General features: G+C 43.6%; 2 protein-coding genes across 2 annotated transcripts; one reads left to right on the forward strand and one right to left on the reverse strand.

Moving 5' to 3' along the window:
- Nucleotides 1–3,865: 3,865 nt before the first annotated feature.
- Nucleotides 3,866–10,158, forward strand: si:dkey-69o16.5 (Alpha-aspartyl dipeptidase-like). Its single transcript, XM_012830704.3, has 8 exons — nucleotides 3,866–4,452; nucleotides 6,824–6,912; nucleotides 7,029–7,103; nucleotides 7,264–7,343; nucleotides 8,142–8,315; nucleotides 8,671–8,730; nucleotides 9,558–9,640; nucleotides 9,955–10,158. The coding sequence occupies exons 1-8, from the start codon at nucleotides 4,358–4,360 to the stop codon at nucleotides 10,031–10,033; spliced, it is 735 nt and encodes a 244-aa protein (XP_012686158.2). The 5' UTR covers nucleotides 3,866–4,357; the 3' UTR covers nucleotides 10,034–10,158.
- A 2,437-nt stretch (nucleotides 10,159–12,595) lies between these two features.
- On the reverse strand, nucleotides 12,596–15,158 carry LOC105903014 (plasma membrane ascorbate-dependent reductase CYBRD1). Its single transcript, XM_012830709.2, has 4 exons — nucleotides 14,755–15,158; nucleotides 14,142–14,350; nucleotides 13,505–13,659; nucleotides 12,596–12,896 (listed from the first exon to the last, which is right to left on the reverse strand). Exons 1-4 carry the CDS (start codon nucleotides 14,948–14,950, stop codon nucleotides 12,608–12,610), a joined length of 849 nt encoding a protein of 282 aa, XP_012686163.2. The 5' UTR covers nucleotides 14,951–15,158; the 3' UTR covers nucleotides 12,596–12,607.
- Between the last annotated feature and the right edge of the window lie 159 nt (nucleotides 15,159–15,317).

A 15,317-nucleotide genomic window follows, 5' to 3' on the forward strand; every position in this document is an offset into this window, starting at 1 on the left:
CAAATATTCAGCACTCCAGCACTATGTATGAAGACTGCTGGGCCCAAGTGCAGGTGTCAAAACAATGGTCATATTTCTAGTTTCACTTCAAAACAAATTGTTATTGATCATGCTAATCTGTTATCCTTGGTCACTGAGCTCAGCCTTGTGCTCTCTGTCTCTCCAGTGGAGGGAGGCTGCCCCGCTCGCACAGATGAACCACTTCACTGGGATCCTCTTCCTCAGCTCCGTGAGCGGTAAAACACACTCACTCCACAATCTACCGCACACATCAGAGATTAAATCACACCACTTGCCCGTGTCAGACAGGGGGTCCCAGACAGCGTTTGGGGCGTGTGCCGCGTCTGGGCCGCGTCTGGGCCGGAGCTGCGCCGGATCCCTGGGTACATAAAGAAGCCACTGTGATTGGGGAGGAGGGAATCCATTTGCCCCTCGTGGCAGGATGTGGTCCCGTGACAGCGGCCAGTTGTTTAATTTTTCACACAATAGGTGACTGGGTTCAGCAGGAAACATCATGAGCAACCCCATCTGCCCATCCTCCCCCTCCCCGCCACAAACCCACAGGCAAACACACACACACACGCATACACACACATCTCCACAGACACACACTTGGTCTCAGACACGATGCGTACACGGTCTCAAACACACATAATGGCACACCGACACAGTCTTACACATTTCTACACACTTTTGAATTCTTACACACACACAGACACACACACGCACATTAGGTAAGCCCATATTTACATTGATGCTCAGTACTGAGACCCCTCTCCTTAATTTAAACTCAAATAAAGGCTTCCAGGTACCGGGGATGTCGACCACTAAAATGTTGAGGTGAGTGGAGATGGGTGCGGTGCGGACTCCAGTGATGTCCCACACTGCCCCTTGGGAAAGGCGTTGACCACAGGTAAGTGATGTCACAAATTCTGCTTCACTGCCCCTCACCTCTAACTCTCAGTCAGTCAAAGGTTAGCAGCTGTTGCTCCCACATACGCTGCCGTTGGCAACAACAAAACCTGTTTTTCTCTCTCCTCTCTCCTTTTTTTCCATGGAAACCAATGCTGTACATAATTCTAACGACACCCTGCACTGATGTTCAACAGCCTTTAACTACCACACTTGTCCCTCTCCACATATCACTCTCTTTCCCCTCTCTTTTTATCTCTCTCTCGCTCTCTCATTCTCTCCTTTTTTTTCTCTCACTGTGGTGCCAATCGCTGCCTGTACTCCTTCCTGGAGCCAGAAGATTGAAGATGGCAGCACTTTGGGCAAGCTAATGGGCACCAGAGTTAAGCACTGGGTAAGGTGGCACTCCCGCCATCCCCCCCCCCCCCCGCCCCCCTCCTCCACACTGTTCCCATTGCTCTCTCTCTCTCTATCCCTCTCTCTCTCTCTCTTTCTCTCTCTCAGATCCGGTTTGCCACGCATGGCTTGCCAGCCACAGGAAAGTTAAAAAAGAGAGAGGCTAAATTGAGTGCCCTCTCATTCCAGCATTTCATGGTTTGGTTAAAAGCAGGCTGCCAGATGATTCACATTTTATAAGCCCTCTCTTGCGGCCGGCTGCGTCAGCCTGCCACTCGGACTCTGACATTCATTCACACCATTCTGTCTCTCTCTTTCTCTCTGTGTCTTTTTCTACTATCGTTCTCTCCATTTCTCTCTCCTTCATTTAGAGCTGTGGGATCTCTCTCTCTCTCTCTCTCTCTCTGTGGAACAAAGGGAGGGGAATGTTACCCCAGCAGAGGTGATGTTCTAGGTGTTGTGTGTCAGGTGATGTTTTGGCATCATGGCATAGGAAGTAAAGGAGCTTCTGTACCATGAGAAGCTCTCCTTGCGCAAGGCTCTCTGGTGTGGGGAAAGATGAGACGCTCTCACAGAAACCCAAAACAGATGCGTGCTCCACTCATCTTCAAAAGATGAGACGGCACATGCTCTCACCCAAACCCGGCCGCCCGTCGGCCCGTACAAACCGTAATTCGTAATTCCCGACAGGAGTCGGCGGATGAGCCGTTTCTGCCTGTCACACAACACAGCGAGAGAGAGAGAGAGAGAGAGGGAGAGATGGACACGCCGTGGCGAAGCGCAAGGGAGAGGAAATGTGATAATAACACCAAAATACACGCTCGCCAAACACGCGCTTCCATTACACCCACAGGGCACACGCGGTACGCTCAGCTCTCAAATAGGAAACAGGCTGAGGAAAGAAAGAGAGAAAAAAAACAAACAGAAGAAATACAGAGTGTGAGAGAGAAACGGAGAGAAACAGAGAGAGAGAGAAGGGAAAAAATACAGAAAAAATGGCAGGGGCGAACTAAGGAATATTCCCTAAACGAGTCTGACAGCTAGAGCCGTGCTGACCGCTCTCCTTTATCATTTCCTCATCACAGTGACCAGAGGGCCTGGAGCGCGGAGAGACTCCGAGCCAGGAAAAACACGTGGGCGATGGGCAGAGTACCCAGAGAGCTTCTGACACAGGGTGCGATTCGGCCCTTGTCTGGGCCAGATCCGAGGCCGGATTCGGACCAGACCCCGAGGCCGGATTCGTAGGCTACTAGAGTCAGCTGCATCAAGGCAGCTTTATCGGGCCACATATGTTGGGTTAGCCTGTCCTCTAGTGGACCTGTAGCAGAGTGTAGCCTTCCAACAAGTCTAAACCATCAGTGAATGGGTGATGAATAAGTGACGAGAAGTGAAACAAAAAAGAAAGTGAATTGAAGAAGAGAAATTAATGATTGTGTTTGTGTAGACAGAAACATTCCTATTCGACTTCTTGACCATGTGAATGCTCTGTGCTTTTTTTTGTTTTTTAAACTCCAAGGCACTAAATCCTTCTTTCTCAAAACAGATGTTGCTCACACATGCATGCACACACAAAGGGGCCGCTTCAATGCGAACAAAAAAGATGAATGAAGCAGTCTCCTTGAAGACAGATATTTAGACAGAACAGCAGACCACAATATTTACAACTGCAAACAGACCGTACTGTACACACACACACACATACACACACACAGGCTTTCCGTCTGTCGCCGCAGCTACACACAGGCGCACACTGCACTGCGCGGGCAGTGAGAAGAATTGGCGTGGCCTGCCTGAGGTTTAGCGGAAGAATGGGAACTATGCTGTTACTGTGGCGATGGTCTGACTACGGGCTCTAGGTTTGCCGACCGCAGTAGCCCAGACCACATCTCTCTCACTCAATCTCCTCAACCATTTCGGCTATAAAATGCTTCCTTACTAAATACTGCTCCACCCAAGCCTTAAAGTGTGTACATTAAAAGAACACCCCCCGTTTCACCCACATAACAGGAAATAAAACGGTCTCGTTGAGCCATTAAAACTGCCGGAGCAGACCGTTCAGCTTTTCATTCACATGTTCTGATGTTGTTTGCGGTTTGTGTTGCCCCCTTTCTGCACTGAGTGAAAAGAAAAAAGCGATAATGAGGGAAAGAGAGTTCATTCCAGAAAAAAATGAGGGCAAGGACACGATAGGCAACATCGGCAACAGACGCCACCCCACAAAAAAAAAAACGAATTTACGTTCCTGTCCAACTTTGTTCTGTAATAATAATAAACTGGTAGGCTAGCGAAAAACACCTCTGGCGACGTACGACTGCCCTGTGCTTGAGTAAAAAAAAACATATTTGAAAGACTTTGACATACTTTTGTTATTCAAACCACTAGTTATTGTATTCAGTTTTTTCAGAAATGCAGCAGATTCGCAGGATGGACACTGAAGGTAGCGGGACAGCAAAGCGTGCTGTCAGCCTGAAGTTGAACTAGCGCACGTGTCCAGCCAGCATTGTTTTCATTGGGACGCATTCGAAATGACGTATCCTGTCATGTGACATCTTTCCACAGACTCAGTAAATCGAGACGGGCATAGATGATGGTTTATTTTTGTTATCGTGTGTCTGTGTGAGTTGTACACTTACTAATGTCTGCAGCTCTTTGCATGGCCTATCGATATATCGTTGTCAGTATGTAATTAACATACCGTAACACGTCTTTTCATTTAGCAACTTTCTATCCAACTATGCCACGGTAGGTAGCCTACCTGCCTTGAGGGTGAGTGAGTAGTAGTGCAATCTACGGTTGACTGAGCATTGAGCAAAGGTGATTTATCGACTTGGAACAGACTCCTTATCCCGGCCCGAATAGTTGTCGTCAGCAAACCGTGCGGCTACTTTATGATCAGACAATCCTTGGCCACCTAATAAACTTTGTACAAGGTTTCACTGATATATGTACTACGCGCTGCATTTGCTCTTGAGAAGTTGCTGGCTGCAGCAAGTTTGAAGGGATTGCTGGTGGATAGGCTGTAATTATTTCCCCGTTTTAAACCAAAGACATGAAGAGGAGACTTCTGTTGGTATCAAATTCAACTCTCTATGGGGGAGGATATCTTGAACACTGTCAGGCACAGATTCAAGACTTTTTTGGAAAGTAAGTAGCGCATTGCATCTTTAAAAAAAATGTCTCTCTGAGAGAGTGGAATAATACAACTCTAACACTTGTTTATGTTTACTAAATCGAAAGTCGTAGTCGTTTTTAGAAACCTCACTGGGGTGAATGCTAAACCAGAAATATGCCAGTAAACTGGAGTATTGGGCCTACTATAACTTTATGGGCATAAAGCATAAATAGCTCTTGAATAAAATGATTGGCCCATCCATGAGAACATGTCAAACTGCTCTAACCAGGCTTAAAGGTGTAGTATGAGAACATGTCAAACTGCTCTAACCAGGCTTAAAGGTGTAGTATGAGAAACATGTCAAACTGCTCTAACCAGGCTTAAAGGTGTAGTATGAGAACATGTTAAACTGCTCTAACAGGCTTAAAAGGTGTAGTATGAGAACATGTCAAACTGCTCTAACCAGGCTTAAAGGTGTAGTATGAGAACATGTCAAACTGCTCTAACCAGGCTTAAAGGTGTAGTATGAGAACATGTCAAACTGCTCTAACCAGGCTTAAAGGTGTAGTATGAGAACATGTTAACTGCTCTAACCAGGCTTAAAGGTTGTAGTATGAGAACATGTTAAACTGCTCTAACCAGGCTTAAAGGTGTAGTATGAGAAACATGTCAAACTGCTCTAACCAGGCTTAAAGGTGTAGTATGAGAACATGTCAAACTGCTCTAACCAGGCTTAAAGGTGTAGTATGAGAACATGTTAAACTGCTCTAACCAGGCTTAAAGGTGTAGTATGAGACATGTCAAAACTGCTCTAACCAGGCTTAAAGGTGTAGTATGAGAACATGTCAAACTGCCTCTAACAGGCTTAAAGGTGTAGTATGAGAACATGTCAAACTGCTCTAACCAGGCTTAAAGGTGTAGTATGAGAAACATGTCAAACTGCTCTAACCAGGCTTAAAGGTGTAGTATGAGAACATGTCAAACTGCTCTAAACCAGGCTTAAAGGTGTAGTATGAGAACATGTTAAACTGCTCTAACCAGGCTTAAAGGTGTAGTATGAGAACATGTCAAACTGCTCTAACCAGGCTAAAGGTGTAGTATGAGAACATGTCAAACTGCTCTAACCAGGCTTAAAGGTGTAGTATGAGAACATGTCAAACTGCTCTAACCAGGCTTAAAGGTGTAGTATGAGACATGTTAAACTGCTCTAACCAGGCTTAAAGGTGTAGTATGAGAACATGTCAAACTGCTCTAACCAGGCTTAAAGGTGTAGTATGAAGAAACATGTCAACTGCTCTAACCAAGGCTTAAAGGTGTAGTATGAGAACATGTCAAACTGCTCTAACCAGGCTTAAAGGTGTAGTATGAGAACATGTCAAACTGCTCTAACCAAGGCTTAAAGGTGTAGTATGAGAACATGCAAACTGCTCTAACCAGGCTTAAAGGTGTAGTATGAGAACATGTCAAACTGCTCTAACCAGGCTTAAAGGTGTAGTATGAGAACATGTCAAACTGCTCTAACCAGGCTTAAAGGTGTAGTATGAGAACATGTCAAACTGCTCTAACCAGGCTTAAAGGTGTAGTATGAGAACATGTCAAACTGCTCTAACCAGGCTTAAAGGTGTAGTATGAGAACATGTTAAACTGCTCTAACCAGGCTTAAAGGTGTAGTATGAGAACATGTCAAACTGCTCTAACCAGGCTTAAAGGTGTAGTATGAGAACATGTCAAACTGCTCTAACCAGGCTTAAAGGTGTAGTATGAGAACATGTCAAACTGCTCTAACCAGGCTTAAAGGTGTAGTATGAGAACATGTTAAACTGCTCTAACCAGGCTTAAAGGTGTAGTATGAGAACATGTCAAACTGCTCTAACCAGGCTTAAAGGTGTAGTATGAGAACATGTCAAACTGCTCTAACCAGGCTTAAAGGTGTAGTATGAGAACATGTCAAACTGCTCTAACCAGGCTTAAAGGTGTAGTATGAGAACATGTCAAACTGCTATTCATCACTTAGTTTCTCTGTGTCAGCCCTTGCCTGTGTATTTGTTCACATGCATGGGCCCTGTCAATCATCAAGACATGCATGAGAAACATCTCAAATGAAATAAATCAACATGCACAGAAGACACAGGGTAATTGTCAGCTATTATATATCCTTCAGACATACATCAGTATTATAGGTCAAGAAGTATTTCAGTTTTTCACAACAAATAAACACTGACTGCACCTCTAAACCCTAAAATTACATAAGACTTACACAATTCATTTGTAGCCTAACAGTTGTGCTATTCTGTACATAGTTGTGCCGTAAGGATCATCACAGTTCTGCACCCGCACAATCTTGATTCATATTTCTTTTTCTTGACAAAATGAAATAAACCAACTCGTTCTCCATTCCAACAGGGAGGTGAAGCGGGTTCTGTTTGTCCCCTACGCCCTACATGACCGAGATGCCTACACCAACACTGCCAGAGCCAAGCTCAAGGCCTTAGGTATCACAGCACTGTATACTTGGGTATAGCTTGAGCACTATGTGCACATCAGAGGTTAATACAGTGCCATGCTGCACTGATTTACTGATTTGGCCTAATCTGACTCTTCCCCACAGGTTATGAGGTTGATGGGGTGCACGAGGCAGCGGATCCTGTACAGGCTGTGAAGAAAGCTGAAGGCATTTTCATTGGTAGATCTTTACTGGTCTTACAGATATAGCCCCTCTACCCAGTCTGTCCAATTATACTCATAATTTTATAGTTGGGTGTTTTTAAAAGTCATTGTGTAGTCTCTTTTAAAACTGTGTCTCTTGGACAGTTGTTCAATGTGTTGTTACCTGATGTTTCCAGGAGGGGGCAACACATTCCGTCTGCTCAAGGCCCTTTATGACAACAAGCTGGTGACTGAAATCAGGAAGCGTGTCTTTGATGTGAGTTACATTTGTGTCTACTCATCAGCCAGATGCTTGTATTCAATGAGAGATACAAATGAGGGACATTAAACCCCCAGCAACAGTAGCTAACTGTAATAAAGTCCTCAGCTTCAAAGTGCATTGGAGTTTAGGCTGTAAGTTATAACAGAGACATTTTGGTTATAATCAAAATCCAGATGCAGCACTTACGAAACAACTGTAGTATCCACGTGCCGTGTGGCTTTCTTCTTCTGCTTTTCTGGTCATCTGAAAGCGAGACTGAGAACAGTGCTGTAAAGTAGAAACTAATAAAACCAAAAAGAAAGAAACTCACAATAAGAATAACAACAATGCATATTAACTCTTATGGATGGTTATAAAAAAGCTTTTGAAGTTATTTCCAGTTCCTTCCCAGTACTCCATATCTCCATCTCGTGGAAATGTCCATCAGTTCAAAATACTGACATTGATTAAATAATCCTGTTCAAAACGCTATGAGGTCAGTTTTGTAGGTGTAGCCTACTGACCCGTGCTACACACATTTACCTACATTTACAAGTCATTTAGCAGACGCTTTTGTCCAAAGCGACGTACAAGGGAGAGAACAGTCAAGCTAAGAGCAATAAAAAACCTGGTGTAACAATAAATACTACTTTACATAAGAAATAGAAAAAAAAGATCTAGAAAGGAAAAGGAAGTGCAAGAATGTACTGCTGAAGTGCAAGTTAAGCACTAGTCAAGGTGCCAGTTAGGAAGGGAGGTGCTCTCTGAAGATACAATACCTGTGACCTTTGAGTGACCCTGAGTGTGTTGCAGGATGGTATCCCTTACATGGGCTCCAGCGCTGGTACCAACGTCTCCACCTTCAGCATCAACACCACCAACGACATGCCCATCGTCTACCCGCCCACCTTCGCTGGCATCGGCCTCGTGCCCTTCAACATCAACCCCCACTACATGGACACAGACGACAACAGCAGACACATGGGCGTAAGAGAAGACCTCTGACGTTTCCACATCGGACACTTTGTATTGTTCAGTTTACCCTACATTGGACACTTTTCTAAGAAGTTCACTTTGTGTAGAGGGTTAGAGGATTTGTGTGTCAGCTTTTACTTGTGTACATTGGGGTGGTGCAAAGGAGTTTCTTCATCATTTTATTTTCCATATGTTTCTGGAATTAAAGAGCCAGATTGCTTGTGGGGGTTTTCGTTAGTTTTAGACTGAGCAGTTATAAAGTCTAGATGAAGTTTCTGGGTTCTGTAAGTTAACCGTCCCAGTTCATTATTATGTATTTATTTCACCCCGGCTGGTCTTTTCCCTTCCTGTCACATCTTTTCTCCAGGAGACTCGAGAGCAGCGCATCACTCAGTACCATGAGGAGCCCAACACCCCAGTCGTCCTGGTGAGACACTAGACTAACTCTCAACACTGATATACTATACCATGCTATGCTATGCTATGCTATGCTATACAATGCTATGCTATGCTATACTATACTAACTCTCAACACTGATATACTATACCATGCTATGCTATGCTATGCTATACAATGCTATGCTATACTATACTAGACTAACTCTCAACTCTGATATACTATACCATGCTATGCTATGCTATGCTATACAATGCTATGGTATACTATACTATACTAACTCTCAACACTAATATACTATACCATGCTATGCTATACTATACTAACTCTCAACACTAATATACTATACCATGCTATGCTATGCTATGCTATGGTATACTATACTATACTAATTCACTTTTTGAAAGAGAGAGAGAGAGAAAGATAGATGGATAGATAGCATATATCTATCTCTCTATCTATTTATGATAAGGGCTGCATGCTGCTTCCATGCTGACAGTGTAACTCGAGGGTCTGTCTCTTGGTGATGAGACTGAAATACTTGCTAGTGTATGCCCTGTGTACTGTGCTGTTATAGTTGCTAGTGTATCCCTGTGTACTGTGCTGTTATAGTTGCTAGTGTATGCCCTGTGTACTGTGCTGTTATAGTTGCTAGTGTATCCCCTGTGTACTGTGCTGTTATAGTTGCTAGTGTATGCCCTGTGTACTGTGCTGTTATAGTTGCTAGTGTATCCCCTGTGTACTGTGCTGTTATAGTTGCTAGTGTATGCCCTGTGTACTGTGCTGTTATAGTTGCTAGTGTATGCCCCGTGTACTGTACTGTGCTGTTCTCTGTAATATGGGTGGTCTCCTCATAGGGTCTGAGAGAGGGATCCATGCTGCTGGTGGAAGGCAAGAAGGTCACACTGCTCGGGACCACAAGAGCACGACTGTTTACTCCGTAAAACACCCTCTCTCTCTTGTCACACACGCACACACACACACACACACACTCGCAGGCACGCACGCACGCACGCACACACACTCGCAGGCACGCACGCACTCACACACACACACACACACAGACTGCAAAGTCAGCACAGACAGACCTAGTCTTTCTCAACACTCTGCTCACACACAGCACACAGATCTTCTTCCCCATATCATGTGAATGTCAATCATATCCACTGACTCACAAATTCCCCTATACACAGCGAAAGAAACTGATGATTTCTTCAGCTTGTCACAGCCGTGGTTTCGCTGACTCTCTTCCAGGGGGAAACCAGCTGTGGAGTACGACCCAGGAAATGACCTCAGCTTCCTCATGGACACGGAGAGGGCATCCGTGTTTTGAGGACCGGACCGGAGCTGACCAGAACCAGACACCACTGCCAGGCCCTGTGGCCACTGTCCACGTGTTATGTAAGAGAGAGCATGTGATTTGGAGAAAATAAACACTTCCAAAGCACTGGACTTTAATGTGACTTTTTTTTCTATATGCATTTCAGAAAAGTGCGAACATGTACAGAGAGGTGTGTGTTAATGGGAAGTAACATTTTTATATTTTATCCTTTTCAACTCTTCTATTTCTTTAACTCTTACAGTCAGGTTTTGACGGGCTCCTTGAAGTTGGCATGGTTCTCCCTATCCATGGAGAATCTTATCTATACTTATGAGGAGACTATCTGAGGTTATCTGCCTCCATAAACCTTTTGTAACGAAATTCCCTTAAGTCAAGGACACTTAAGCACTCTAATGTTTGTTTGATCACAAAAGTCTTTCATTAAACTTGTAGATTGTAGTTTTCATTTTAAATAATGAAGATAGACTAGACAACAATGGAAAGCCCTGGTTCATTTTAGGGAAGAGGTGCAGAGTTTTTGAATATTTCCATGCATTCCATTGCATATCGACCTAGACAGAAATAAACCCTAACAAAATGCCTCAAAGCATGCATAGATTGCATGTAGGCTTGTTTGCATGGCGTGTAAATGGGTTTCTGACAGAGGCATGAACTACGGGGAACTGTAATTTTAGATGACGTCCACTAGAGGGCACAAATCCACCAGAGATGGGCTTGTGTCATAACTGCACCCTCTGGCAGAGGTTCTGTTAGATATAATTATGTGGTGGAAAAGTAGTTTGTCTTTTAAATGACATGCTGCAGCTGTCAGGTGGGAGTGGAAAGTCAGTTTTGAGAGACACATCAAATGCCAGGTATGACCTTGCACATTTCTTTGAAGAATCAGGGTGGAGAAAAACTACAGAAAGGGCATTTCTGTACTTTTAAAATGCTCAAACTTCAGTTTGTTTCTCCATTTGGATAAATATGAATGCAAAATGTATTTTAAAAATACAGAAGAATTAAAAAAAATATTCAAAAAAAGAATTCAGTCAGGTTGTTTATCTCCATGCCTTCACTTGATGTATAAAAAACAAACAGAAATCTACTCATTTGCATGTTTATGGCCCATTTGTTTTTTTCAGAAATATAGTTTTAGTGTTTCCAAGATTACAAATAAAAAAAAAGATTATTTTGTTACACTTAATGCTGACAAAGTACAAACACAAGTGCTTCTAAATATATTTAATAGTAGAAAATACAACTGAAAATCAGCAGGTTTTAAAATATTCATACATATACAGATTTTGAACAATTTACAAACTGGCATTTATAGTCCACATTTAAAGTCAAAATGTATTACCTCTCTGTCCAACTGCATTATGGTCATCTTTTGAAATGCTGTTTGGTTTATACGGACATTCATTTTTAATGTGGATGAAATGGAAAGCTACTTCGCCATCGGTATGGGACTATCCAATAAGAAGCCATACCTTTATGATCAGGAGTCTATATATACGACTATACTGTAGACAGCTCTTAAAACCCGTAATATCCTTTTCTTCCCCTCCCACTCTCTGACAAATAAACCTTATGCACATTACACTAACAATCTACACTAACGATCTACACTAACAATCTACACGAACGATCTACACGAACGATCTACACTAACGATCTACACTAACAATCTACACTAACGATCTACACTAACGATCTACACTAACAATCTACACTAGCAATCTACACTAACAATCTACACTAACAATCTACACTAACAATCTACACTAACAATCTACACTAACAATCTTATGTCATAAGCATTTCATCACATATCCTGTCTTGCCAATATGCTAATATGAAGAGAAGCGATCTGATTGCACTTTAACTAGAGCGTTACTACTGTGTACTCTAAATACAGTGGACATATAGTCCTATAGTGCAGTATACAAGCAGCAACAGAACGGATCAATCGCACAGCCCTTCCCACGCTGTTCTTCCCCGTGACTACGGGCCAGGCTGAGGTTATTACGAAACTGACTTGAAAGCATCACCTCTGTCCTGCAACCATACTATATCCATTAAAAAGATGTTTTTAGAACAAGTTATTTTCCCTTTTATTTCCAAAACAGGTTATGAATTAGGAATGTGCGTTTAAGCATTTGGTCCGACTTACACAAGGGTTTTGTGTAAGACAGCAGTTTGGATATCTGCACCTCGTGACCGTCTTGAACCTCTGATTCTTACACAAGGGTTTTGTGTAAGACAGCAGTTTGGATATCTGCACCTCGTGACCGTCTTGAACCTCTGATTCTTAGTATAAAAATACCTCTTGATAACCATATGAAGAAAATACTATTTGTAAAGCAACTGTATTGAAGTGAAAAATCATTAACTTTGCTGTGCTGTATACCAACACAGAGGCTATTCCTATAGTAATCTTCAGTAAAGTCATCAGTGAAGATTAACCTATTGCTGATTCTGTAAAGATTAAGAGAACAGAGAAAACTGTGCACCGCGTTTACAAAGCTGTCTGGATAGGAGCTGCAGGACCTGTCCATCTGAACCCAAAGGTCAGAGGTAAGCTCAGACACTAATTCTGCCCACAGATTCTTCCACCTTCCCGTTCCTCCTGCGAGCCTGGTCGCCGCTGGTCTCCTGGTCACCGGGCGTCGTCATGGCGGCGCCGTCATTGGCACCTGCCACGGGTCCGAGGTCACTGCTGCGCGCCAGTCGCAGCTGGTTCTCGCTGGGCCTTTTCCAGGCGGGGCGTGTGGCGATCCACAGGATGAGCCCCCCAAACACAGCGATGAGGACCCCCAGCACGTTCACAAAGACCGCTTCAGGGGGGGAGTCTTTGTACTTGGGGTCTTTGCTGAGGACGGTAGCAGGGAAGGGAGGAGAGATGGTATCATTTTGTGTGTTTGAAAGTAAACGTCTTTTACAACATACTAATTTCATTTAATTTACATATTGAGTAATCTATGTACCAATCGCATTGTTCACAGAGGAGAATGTTTATCAACTTTTCTGTGGGACCAGAGAGAAAAGACAGCTGTTGAAGATTTTATGTTCTGATCTGACTCTGAAGTTGAAGTTGCTTTCCCCCCCAAGAAACAGTTAAATCTGTCCTTGTCATGCCAGCTGAAAATGATCAACCATGCGTACCCTTGAGGTGATTGATCCACCATGCGATACCCTTGAGATGATTGGAAACATTCATTCTCTTGCTGCCAGCTTGCTAAAACCTTTGATGATGTTAAACTGAACAAACGTTTAAAACACAGCGGCAAACAATCTCAAAGATTTGACTGAGTTACAGTTCTTCTGAGAAAAATGAGTCCACTGTGGCTAGTGGGTATCTAGCTGAACTGAACCAAGCCAACACTTCTTCTAAGGTGCCCAAGACAAACAGCCCTCTCCCCCATACGCATGAACCTGCCAGCTGTACTGGGCTAATATCTGAAGTGAAACTCCACTCACAGTCCAAAGATGAGCTTCTCTGTGATGCCCATGAGGGCGGTGGCGATCACGGTGGAGAAGATGAACAGGCCGCCGTACACGTGCAGGGGCATCAGCGCTGCCCGCACAAACCCTGGTGTGATGGGCACCAAGTACACCGCCAGGCCCAGCACCAGCTGCCAGGACAAAGGTCAAAGGTGAGGTTAAAATACAAGGCTTTAACATACCCACACTGCCTAGGTATTTCCAATATCAAGAAACCAGTTGTTATACTTAAAAAAAACAAAAAGCTGTGATCAAAAAGTCTTAAAAGCTTGATCACACAAAAAACTAAATCTTAGCCTCTTGAACTACTGGCTACTCCTTGGAACAGTTCAATTCAATCGACAATTTCAGCCAACTCCTGAGAACAATTCAATTTCAGCAAACTGATACAAAAGCACCAACAATGCACTGCTCCTAGACTTCAGTTAAGGGTTACATACTGTTTTACTTGTAGGTCAACCTGCTCCAAGCCAAATATACATCTTGAGGTTGATGGAGTTTAAGACAATGCAACGTTGGAATACGTCGCCATAGTTTTGGAAATGTCAAACTGGGTATATCCCTAAATATCACCAGTCTGTGTGTGTGTGTGTGCGACCTGCTGTGACCTCACCTGAATCGCGTACAGTATGACTGCCGCTAGCCCCGCCCAGCTGTGAAGACTGTACATGTTGGGGATGTTCTGGGCGTTGTGGAAGTCGAAGACGGCGACCAGGGAAACCACCGCCAAGATAAACGCGAGGATGTTTAGACCGGCGTGGATAAACTTCATCATTAGTTTGCTGCATCTCCACGTCCAAGGAAGTCGGTACACTATAATGGCTAGGGTTGACAAATTAGAAAAGCACTCCAGTGACCTGTTCAAGATTTCCGGTTTTAAAAACGACCTGAAGATGTTTATGATTTGCTTTAAACCATCTCGTAGTGCCTAGATGTCACAAAAATCACTACTTATTGCATTTGACAAAGGCTACATTATCGGAGGTAATTTCATCACTTGAGTTTGGTGGTTTGTCATTTGCAACTGTTGCATTAGAACAGGATACATTTCACCGGAGGCTGGATTTCAGGATCTCATTTCAGCCATTTTCCTTGACAGCTGACGTATACTAACTCAAGTGTTATCCCCGTTTAGCGGAAACCATTCATAAGAGGAGAGAGGTTTATTAATGGTATTTACGGAATAACATAAGACAACTTGTAACAATCTTTGAAACAGCACTTACCGATGCCCTGGAGGAAAATAAACCCAACCACGATCAGTAACGGGTGCCAATTGAATTCGGCCAATCCTCCGTCCCAAGCAAGACCTTCTTTAAAGTGGAAAACCCATCTCATAACAAAAATGATCGACACGAATCCGACGGACAGCGCTGAGACGAGAAAGACAAGGAATTGCTTGAAGTTTTCCATCGACATCATCACTGCCAAACAGCAACCGTGATTATCAAGTCGGAAGAAGTAATCAGAATGAGATGGGAAATTTAGCTCTGGAATTTCAAGAGGTCACCCAAGGGGTTGGGTCATTCTCCAGTTGTGTTTGGCTAAGTCTGGACGACCGTCTACCTTTCCCACCGCCCCCTCTAGACCGCAAACTTTTGTAACTTGCCACATCGAGCACCGTTATGAAACTAATGATAGTCAAAATGGCTGCACGTTTAAAAGTCTTCAAGATCGGCATAGCTTCTCCCTTTCACCTATTAAGACACGTTACACCCTCGCAAGGAAGTGGTGACAGTGGGGGGCTGTTTTGGCATTCGGGATTTGAAAGCAAAACTTTTCCATGTAA

Source organism: Clupea harengus, chromosome 2 (genome assembly GCF_900700415.2).
Source record: "Clupea harengus chromosome 2, Ch_v2.0.2, whole genome shotgun sequence".
In the NCBI taxonomy this organism is placed as follows: Eukaryota; Metazoa; Chordata; class Actinopteri; order Clupeiformes; family Clupeidae; genus Clupea; species Clupea harengus.

Coding starts and splice junctions, on each gene's coding strand:
- si:dkey-69o16.5 (XM_012830704.3), top strand. CDS start 4,358: ATGAAGAGGAGACTTCTGTTGGTATCAAATTCAACTCTCTATGGGGGA. Junction 4,453..6,823: donor ATTCAAGACTTTTTTGGAAA/GTAAGTAGCGCA, acceptor CCATTCCAACAG/GGAGGTGAAGCGGGTTCTGT. Junction 7,104..7,263: donor AGCTGAAGGCATTTTCATTG/GTAGATCTTTAC, acceptor TGATGTTTCCAG/GAGGGGGCAACACATTCCGT.
- LOC105903014 (XM_012830709.2), bottom strand. CDS start 14,950: ATGATGTCGATGGAAAACTTCAAGCAATTCCTTGTCTTTCTCGTCTCA. Junction 14,351..14,754: donor TATTTTCCTCCAGGGCATCG/GTAAGTGCTGTT, acceptor TGTCAACCCTAG/CCATTATAGTGTACCGACTT. Junction 12,897..13,504: donor GAGAAGCTCATCTTTGGACT/GTGAGTGGAGTT, acceptor TACCGTCCTCAG/CAAAGACCCCAAGTACAAAG.